The 10,684-nt window shown below is 37.9% G+C and overlaps 1 protein-coding gene across 1 annotated transcript in view; it reads right to left on the reverse strand.

Annotated features, from left to right (window-relative positions):
• Window positions 1-603: 603 nt before the first annotated feature.
• The window catches only part of LOC138956235 (delta-like protein 4), a gene marked incomplete at its 5' end in the record, with an annotated part of 21,920 nt that continues 11,839 nt past the window's right edge, over window positions 604-10,684 (reverse strand). The window contains 1 exon segment of the mRNA XM_070327645.1: window positions 604-998. Within this exon segment, the coding sequence (XP_070183746.1) occupies window positions 640-998 (359 nt within the window).

Raw genomic sequence — 10,684 nt, forward strand, 5'->3', positions numbered from 1 at the left:
TGTTTAAATAAATAAATAAATAAAAATAATCATAACATAAATCTATTCCTAATGTTCAGCTCAGTTTCCAATAATACACCCAAATCTAACTTTTTCCCATATTTAAATGTTCCAATGGTCATTTTGGTAAATAAAATACAATAATTCACAAAACAAATATAATCATTTTTCAAACTTTCCCTAAAATATCAAATCGTAGTTATATATCTGTTAATGTAAAAATAAACAATACTAGTAATACTATATAGGACGTCCTAGGGTGATGCATATTGAGTCAAATACTATCAACCTCCAGTCTATCTAAAACATTATAAAACAGTCCAACTTGGTATCACATCAGCTGCATAATTTGGCTCAGCCAGAAGAAGTTGTATACATGTCAATGGTTCTTGTGTGTAGCGTTTTCAGGGGTTGAATCAAATTTGTACAGACAGAATCTGTAATCGTTGACGCTTAAGTTATAATGGATTGAGTGTGTCCACTGCGGGATATAATGAACCAAATAAATGCCTATAACTGCCCCAACAGCGAAAAGGTTTTTGGTTTTGTTTTATTTTTCGGGTGTGTGTGTGCTGTATGTTTTCATAAGCAATGGTTAACTGATGGAAAATGAAAATGGAAATTTAATCAGGCTCTTATTCAAACTTTAGATATGTGTGATGCAGTGTCCTGGGTTGTGGCTTCACTAGCCTCTGAACCAGCTTCACTGGCCTCTGAACCAGCGACACTGGACTCGTCGAGCTCAGCGCCAGGAGTGGTGGGGACAGTCTGGCCTGTGGATGCCCCAGCGGTATCAGCACCCTGAGGGCCGTTGTCTGGAGCGGCGTTGTCTCGAGGGGCATTGGCTGGAGGGGCGTCGTTTTGACCTCCTGGCCTACGTTTCCTGAAGCAGTAAAACCCAACTGCTGCCATGACGACACACACACACCCTGCCACACCCAGACCGATGACCAGAGTGCTCGATAAACGGGATTTCGTGTCTCCGGGGGTTGTGGGTGCTGCAACACAAAGTACAGGTCATCAAACCAGTATTAACACAAAGTTGTCATTGAAATCGAATGTTCATCTCTAGATGTAAATCCAATTGTATTGAAATGTGTATTTACTAAGCAGAAATGCACTCCCATAGTCCGGACATAGTCACATATTATGTGACAAAAATGTCAATTAAACACATGAAAAACATTGTCAGTGACAGTTCCGCCCCATCTTTTGCAAACGGGAATATATCAATTAAGTAGACATACAATGCAAAGGCACTGCATACCCCCAGCGAAGGACACATCGCCTATCTATCTCTCTCTCTCTCTCTCTCTCTCTCTCTCTCTCTCTCTCTCTCTCTCTCTCTCTCTCTCTCTCTCTCTCTCTCTCTCTCTCTCTCTCTCTCTCTCTATCTCTCAACTACACACACACACACACATACACACACACACACACATACACACACACACACACACACACACATACACACAGACAGACAGACAGACAGACGCAAACGAATCAACTAATAAAAAGCTGTTTAACAGCTGTGTTGTCAAATCGAGGTTTTTTTTCCAAAGTCAGTGTGGCGTATGCGCAAAACTAATGCGCATAAGAAACAGCTTCTGCTATTAAAACCTGAGATCAACTTTGTTTGTTTGCTTAACGCCCAGCCGATCACGAAGGGCCATATCAGGACGGTGCTGCTTTGACATATAACGTGCGCCACACACAAGACAGAAGTCGCAGCACAAGCTTCATGTCTCACCGGGGCTGGGCCGTCTCACCCAGTCACATTATTCTGACACCGGACCAACCAGTCATAGCACTAACCCCATCCATTCGTCGCGATATAACCTTCGTGGTTGAAAACGACGTTAAACACCAAATAAAGAAAGAAAGAACTAACCCCATAATGCCAGACGCCAGGCGGAGCAGCCACTAGATTGCCAATATTAAAGTCTTAGGTATGACCCGGCCGGGGTTCGAACCCACGACCTCCCGATCACGGGGCGGACGCCTTACCACTATGCCAACCGTGCCGGTGACCTGAGATCAACGCATCGACGCAAAAACTGTCTATTTGTAAGTTTGGAACAACAAATCAAGGTCAGAACAGCTATATAATCCCAAGACTCGAACAAGTATAATGCGACTCGTCTTCGACTCGTCGGCATTATACTTGTCTCGTCTAAATATCGGACCCTATTGCTACGCTGAAAACACAATTACACATTAACATGCTTCCATTTGAAACTTCGAGGTCTTCATCGGGGATTCACGCCCGACCAAAGCTAATTGAAGCCCGACGGAGCGACATTTTAATGTCTTAAAATTCAATTTCTTCTGATAGCTTTTCACAGCGGATACAATTCCACAATACAACAAAATATCACTTTTAACATTAGGAAATAATTCAGAAAACTCTTGATAATTCAAATATTTACCCTCCAAATTTACTAAATGTTTCACATATACAATTCCTTCTTCATGCCAACTCTTATAATAAATGCTTCTTTTACCTCTCACTATGTTATCGATCATTATAAAAAAGACATTCGTACAAAAATTCAGCAATATTAACAGGTAAACATTTTGCATATAACTTTTCATAATGCTTTAACACATCTTGCCAAAACTTGTTTGTTTGTTTGTTTATTTGTTGCTTAACGTCCAGCCGACTACGCAGAGCCATATCAGGACGAGGAAGGGGGGGGGGGGGATGAAGGGGGCCACTTGTCAAGCGATTCCTGTTTACAAATGCACTAACCCATTACTTGTGTCCCAGCAGGCTTTAGTAAAACTAAATTAATACCTACTGGAAGATTACCAGTTTCCAGTATGTTAAAATAGGCTTAACCTATCTACTGCTGGACTTACATCAGAACACTAACAGATTAAACTATACATGAATCGCGAGACAAGCGGCAAGAGAAGAGATTTTTGGAAAAAATACAGGTGAATGAGCAAGAAGGCAGAAAAAAGAAAAGAATTCATGAAGAAAAAGAGAGCATGACAGGAAAGAGGAACAAAAAATCTACCTAACAGCAAACTAGAAAGCTCCTGCGGTTCCAAAAACAGGAGGGGCCTTTAATTTCATAACCGCAGTGCCCCACTGCGGGAGCCAAAATTTGTTTTTCACCGTATTTTTCAACACTTTTACATAATTGCTACCAACCAGATTCACAATATTTAGTTCTGGATACATATCCATAACAAATCTCTTCAAGCATGAATCACCACAAACAACTTTTCGCATCCAATCAATCTTCAATGTTGACAAAAATACATAAATATTCACCATATTTAACCCCCCTTCTTTAAGGGGTTTACACACTACTGTCTTTTTAATTTTTGCTCTTTTACCACTCCATAAAAAATCAAATGACAACTTATCCAATTCTTTCAATAAGTTATTATCCGGATCGGGCAGACACATAAACAAGTGTGTAATCTTTGACAATACAAGGGTTTTAATAACTGTTATTTTACCTAGTGGGGTAAGATGTCTCTTTCCCCATACATATAAAATCTTTTTAATATCTTTTAATTTATCCTGATAATTAATGTGAACAATACATTGTAAATCAACCGAAAAAGGTATACCCAAAACCTTAAAAATACCAGGGTTCCAGCAAAAATTTTGATCTTGTAAAAATCTAACATGCGAATTCTTTTTACTACGTATCCAAATAACATTTGTTTTATCGTAATTCATATTCAAACCAGACATATTTGCGAACAGTTTAAGCGTACGTATAGCTTCTACAAATGACTCCTTACTTCCATCTAACTAAAGGGTGGTGTCATCTGCAAACTGCGACAATAAAACATCTCGTTCTTTTAATCTGATCCCTTTAATTTTATCATTTTGTCTAATCATTAAAGACAAAATGTCTGCACAAATTAAGTACAAATAAGGTGAAAGAGCATCCCCTTGTCTAACACCTCTGTGTATCTCAAACCATCCAGTATAATGGCCATTTACAGTTACACATGTGATAATATGATTATAACAAGTCGCGTAAGGCGAAAATACAACATTTAGTCAAGTAGCTGTCGAACTCACAGAATGAAACTGAGCGCAATGCAACGCAGCAAGACCGTATACTCGTAGCATCGTCAGTCCACCGCGCACGGCAAAGGCAGTGAAATTGACAGGAAGAGCGGGGTAGTACTTGCGCTGAGAAGGATAGCACGCTTTTCTGTACCTCTCTTCGTTTTAACTTTCTGAGCGTGTTTTTAATCCAAACATATCATATCTATATGTTTTTGGAATCAGGAACCGACAAGGAATAAGATGAAAGTGTTTTTAAATTGATTTCAAAAATTTAATTTTGATAATAATTTTTATATATTTAATTTTCAGAGCTTGTTTTTAATCCGAATATAACATATTTATATGTTTTTGGAATCAGCAAATGATGGAAAATAAGATGAACGTAAATTTGGATCGTTTTAGAAAAAAATATTTTTTTTTACAATTTTCAGATTTTTAATGACCAAAGTCATTAATTAATTTTTAAGCCACCAAGCTGAAATGCAATACCGAAGTCCGGGCTTCGTCGAAGACTACTTGATCAAAATTTCAACCAATTTGGTTGAAAAATGAGAGCGTGACAGTGCCGCCTCAACTTTCACGAAAAGCCGGATATGACGTCATCAAAGACATTTATCAACAAAATGAAAAAAACGTTCGGGGATATCATACCCAGGAACTCTCATGTCAAATTTCATAAAGATCGGTCCAGTAGTTTGGTCTGAATCGCTCTGCACGCACGCACACACGCACGCACACACGCACACACATACACCACGACCCTCGTCTCGATTCCCCCTCTACGTTAAAACATTTAGTCAAAACTTGACTAAATGTTAACAAGTCGCGTAAGGCGAAAATACAACATTTAGTCAAGTAGCTGTCGAACTCACAGAATGAAACTAAACGCAATGCAACGCAGCAAGACCGTATACTCGTAACATCGTCAGTCCACCGCTCACGGCAAAGGCAGTGAAATTGACAAGAAGAGCGGAGTATTCGTTGCGCTGAGAAGGATAGCACGCTTTTCTGTACCTCTCTTCGTTTTAACTTTCTGAGCGTGTTTTTAATCCAAACATATCATATCTATATGTTTTTGGAATCAGGAACCGACAAGGAATAAGATGAAAGTGTTTTTAAATTGATTTCGACAATTTAATTTTGATCATAATTTTTATTTATTTAATTTTCAGAGTTTGTTTTTAATCCAAATATAACATATTTATATGTTTTTGGAATCAACAAATGATGGAGAATAAGATGAACGTAAATTTGGATCGTTTTATAAAAGAAATATTTTTTTTACAATTTTCAGATTTTTAATGACCAAAGTCATTATTAATTTTTAAGCCACCACGCTGAAATGCAATACCGAAGTCCGGGCTTCGTCGAAGATTGCTTGACCAAAATTTCAACCAATTTGGTTGAAAAATGAGGGCGTGACAGTGCCGCCTCAACTTTCACGAAAAGCCGGATATGACGTCATCAAAGACATTTATCAAAAAAATGAAAAAAACGTATGGGGATATCATACCCAGGAACTTTCATGTCAAATTTCATAAAGATCGGTCCAGTAGTTTGGTCTGAATCGCTCTACACGCACGCACACACACACACACACACACACACACACACACACACACATACACACACACATACACACACACATACACCACGACCCTCGTCTCGATTCCCCCTCGATGTTAAAACATTTAGTCATAACTTGACTAAATGTAAAAAGTCTGTACCCACTGTCTCAGTTGCAGTCCAAAGTTTAAAAAAATCAAGACTTTTCTCAATAAAGGACCAAGAAATACTATCGAAAGCTTTTTGGAAATCAATCGTCAACAAGAGACCAGGAATATTATGCTCTTCTGTGTACACGAGTGTATCAAACAGTTGACGTATGTTTTCACTAATACATCTGCCTTTGAGAAATCCCTTTTGGTCTTCATGTATCAACATTGGCAAAACTTTTTTAAGTCGGTTTGCAATACAGGTAGAGGCAATTTTATACACAGTGTTCAATACTGTAATAGGACGCCAGTTTTTTAAATACTGTTTAGGTTTACCATCTTTGGGGATACATGTAATTATTCCTTGTCTCTGGGTTATTGACATCTCTCTTTGTTGAAAACTACAATTTACTGAACGGACAAGAAAAGTACCAATATAATTCCAAAACATTTAAAAAAAACTCTGTAGTAAATCCATCTGAACCTGGGCTTTTATCGTTTTTCATTGAGCAAAGGGCTGCTAAGGCTTCAGCTTCTGTAATTCTTCTTCTTCTTCTTCTTCTTCTTCTTCTTCTTCTTCTTCTTCTTCTTCATTTGGTGTTTAACGTCGTTTTCAACCATTCTAGGTTATATCGCGACGGTTCTGTAATTATGCCCTCAAGCATCATACTTTCCTCTGGAGATAATTTAGAGGCATTTAAAAGACTAAGGTCAACATCCTCTACATTCCTTTCTGCATATAATTTATCATAAAACTGTTGAACTTCAATCATAATATCTTCCTGATTATATAACATCCTTCCATCATCTGTTTCAACATAATTCATTGCTTTATTACAAAAATGTCGATTTTCCAAATTACAAAAATACTTACTAGCACGTTCGCCTTCATTAATCCATTTGACCTTTGATCTCACAGCCATTCCTTCACATTTATGAACCCGTAATTGCAATAACTCTTTGTTTTTCCTCAAGAGTGGTTAAATCTTCATCCCTAAATGTGGATTCCAAAACATTTATTTCTCTTAATAAATGTTCTTCTTTTTCTCTTTCTTTTTACATTTAGTCAAGTTTTGACTAAATATTTTAACATCGAGGGGGAATCGAAACGAGGGTCGTGGTGTATGTGCGTGTGTGCGTGCGTGTGTGCGTGCGTGCGTGTGTGCGTGTGTGTGTGTGTGTAGAGCGATTCAGACTAAACTACTGGACCGATCTTTATGAAATTTGACATGAGAGTTTCTGGGTATGAAATCCCCGAACGTTTTTTTATTTTTTTGATAAATGTCTTTGATGACGTCATATCCGGCTTTTCGTGAAAGTTGAGGCGGCACTGTCACGCCCTCATTTTTCAACCAAATTGGTTCAAATTTTGGTCAAGTAATCTTCGACGAAGCCCGGACTTCGGTATTGCATTTCAGCTTGGTGGCTTAAAAATTAATTAATGACTTTGGTCATTAAAAATCTGAAAATTGTAAAAAAAAATAAAAATTTATAAAACGATCCAAATTTACGTTTATCTTATTCTCCATCATTTGCTGATTCCAAAAACATATAAATATGTTATATTCGGATTAAAAACAAGCTCTGAAAATTAAATATATAAAAATTATTATCAAAATTAAATTGTCCAAATCAATTTCAAAACACTTTCATCTTATTCCTTGTCGGTTCCTGATTCCAAAAACATATAGATATGATATGTTTGGATTAAAAACACGCTCAGAAAGTTAAATCAAAGAGAGGTACAGAAAAGCGTGCTATCCTTCTTAGCGCAACTACTACCCCGCTCTTCTTGTCAATTTCACTGCCTTTGCCATGAGCGGTGGCCTGACGATGCTACGAGTAAAATGGCATTGCGTTCACTTTCATTCTGTGAGTTCGACAGCTACTTGACTAAATATTGTATTTTCGCCTTACGCGACTTGTTTCTTTTTAAAAGAGGCATAATGAGATAGTTTTGCCACGTATCTCCATAAGGAGTACCTCCAAAAATAACTGGTCGTTTATTTCTAAATGTAAATCACAATTCAAAATATTCTCAATACCATCAAAATCATCAATCTTTGCACACTGTTTCTTAATATCAAATATCACTTTTTTAATAATATCTACATACTCCTTATCACGCAACAGCGAGTTGTTAAATTTCCAATAGAGTTTACCTCTAGGTTTCTCTTCAGATTTAAGTGAAATATAACTCGAGCCTATATTCACTCCATTAAGTCTGTTCATTAAGTTTTCTGACACAAGGAAATAATCAAGACGGCCTTGTTTTACAGTATTAAAACGACGCCATGTATATATCCTTTTCTCAGGATTCAGTTCTCGCCATACATCAATCAATTCATGTCGTAACATCAAATCCTTAATTTTCAACCTTGACTTGGGGCGATTAACACCACTAACATAATTGCGTGCATTTTGTATTCAAAAGTACATTCCAATCTCCACCCATAATCAATAAGTCATTTCCGATGGTCTGGACTTTACCCATGACTTCATCAAAAAATTCAGGGTGATCTCCACAGCTGGGACCATATATGTTAACAATTGTAACTCTTATATCATTTAACTCAACATCCATAATGATATAACAACCAATTTCATCCCGGATAACATTATGCATTTTATACATAAAATTATTATTAAATAATATAACCACACCATTCTTATTTGTTTCTTTTCCTGCTACCCATACATTGTAACCCCAAGCTGAGCGAAGAAAGTTTTCGGCCTCAGTTTTTATATGGGTCTCCTGTAAAAAGTAATTATTACAGTTCTGGCTCCGTAAATATGCTAACACATCCTTGCGTTTCATATAGTCATGTACACCATTAACATTCACTGAACACAAGGTAACACAATTTCCCAAATTATTTGTCATGGATTAAATGGGAAATAATACATCATGTGGGCTATCTCCCAATCTGCCACAATAGAGATAGGGAGAACAATAAATAGTACTTTCACAAACACAGAGACCAACATTTTCAATGTCGACCGTCATAATTACATAAATCTTGCACAATAAAGTCACTATATTCATAATAGTAATCACCCAAAAAGAGGAACACAGCAGAATGCCATTCAGAAGCTGCGCAGTCGAAAGGCAGATGTATGGTACATATTTTTAAGGAGTTATACAGGAGAAGACAGGATTCACAGACAGCAAAACAGAGAAAACACAACAACAACAAGAAGGGCAAAGCCCATACGACTCACATGATTGACCTTGATCTTCACATGACCTTGACCTTCAGGGTCAAGGTCAAATAACTAAACCTAGCAATGACATCATACACTAAGAACTGCTTTACACATTTTTCCTACCAAAATACATGTGACCTTGACCCAAGGTCAAGGTCTTCCAAGGTCATGCAAACACAAAGCTGTTAATTCAAGACATAGGAAGTACAATGGTGCTTATTGGCTCTTTCTACCATGAGATATGGTCACTTTTAGTGGTTCACTACCTTATTTTGGTCACATTTCATAAGGGTCAAAGTGACCTTGACCTTGATCATATGTGACCAAATGTGTCTCATGATAAAAGCATAACATGTGCCCCACATAATTTTTAAGTTTGAAACAGTTATCTTCCATAGTTCAGGGTCAAGGTCACTTCAAAATATGTATACAATCCAACTTTGAAGAGCTCCTGTGACCTTGACCTTGAAGCAAGGTAAACCAAACTGGTATCAAAAGATGGGGCTTACTTTGCCCTATATATCATAAATAGGTGAGGTATTCAATCTCAAAAACTTCAGAGAAAATGGGAAAAATGTGAAAAATAGCTGTTTTTAGACAACATTTATGGCCCCTGCGACCTTGACCTTGAAGCAAGGTCAAGATGCTATGTATGTTTTTTGGGGCCTTGTCATCATACACCATCTTGCCAAATTTGGTACTGATAGACTGAATAGTGTCCAAGAAATATCCAACGTTAAAGTTTTCCGGACGGACGTCCGGACGGACGGACGGACGGACGACTCGGGTGAGTACATAGACTCACTTTTGCTTCGCATGTGAGTCAAAAACTGTATCCATTTATTACTTCTCTATTTGTGTGTGTTTGTGTGTGTGCAGGGGCGGATCACATCATTTTTAAGGGGGAGTTTCCAAATTTCTTTTAGGGACAATTTGACGACGCGAAGCGTTTAGTTGAAGACGCGAAGCGTTCAACCTCCTTTGGGGGGGGGGGGGGGGGGGGGGGGGGGGGTTCCGACAAATGTTGATAAAAACAAGGAAAATGGATCAATCTGAGCCAAGAAACATCCCCTAATACACCTTCCAAAAAAGTAAATATATTAAGAAAATAAATTGGAATCAAAACAAGGACAATTGATCGATCTGGCGCAACCTAGGCAAACTAATTAGCCAACTTCTTTCCAAAATCATCACTTAGAATACAAAGGCCGGCTCCTTAATGGTCCGGAAACCCCGGAACCCCCCTCCGGATCCGCCCAGTGTGTGTGTGTGTGTGTGTGTGTGTGTGTGTGTGTGTGTGTGTGTGTGTGTGTGTGTGTGTGTGTGTGTGTGTGTGTGTGTGACCCATAACCTTCTCTAAATTCTAATCATTGCGTTTGCATCGTAATACATTTTTAATACTGAATATGCCCATGAAAAAATATCATTTCTTGTTCATGTCATTGTGTGTGTGTGGCCAGGACCGTGACTTCTGCTTGCCTCGACGTCTTCGGAAAAGACACAAAATTCCAGCAGGCGGTTCTTGGAGCACTCAGTATGCCGTCATCTGCAAACAAATAAATACAAATTATTCAATTGTGTAAATAAAGAACAATCATTTTAATATTGCAACACAAAATTCATATAACTGTAGTCTTCACCAGAGACATCCACTACACTATCTTTAAATAAAACTGCCGTAAAAAATTGAAATACTATAAAACTTACCCCCACTCAGATCTAT

Source organism: Littorina saxatilis, unplaced genomic scaffold (genome assembly GCF_037325665.1).
Source record: "Littorina saxatilis isolate snail1 unplaced genomic scaffold, US_GU_Lsax_2.0 scaffold_479, whole genome shotgun sequence".
NCBI lineage: Eukaryota > Metazoa > Mollusca > Gastropoda > Littorinimorpha > Littorinidae > Littorina > Littorina saxatilis.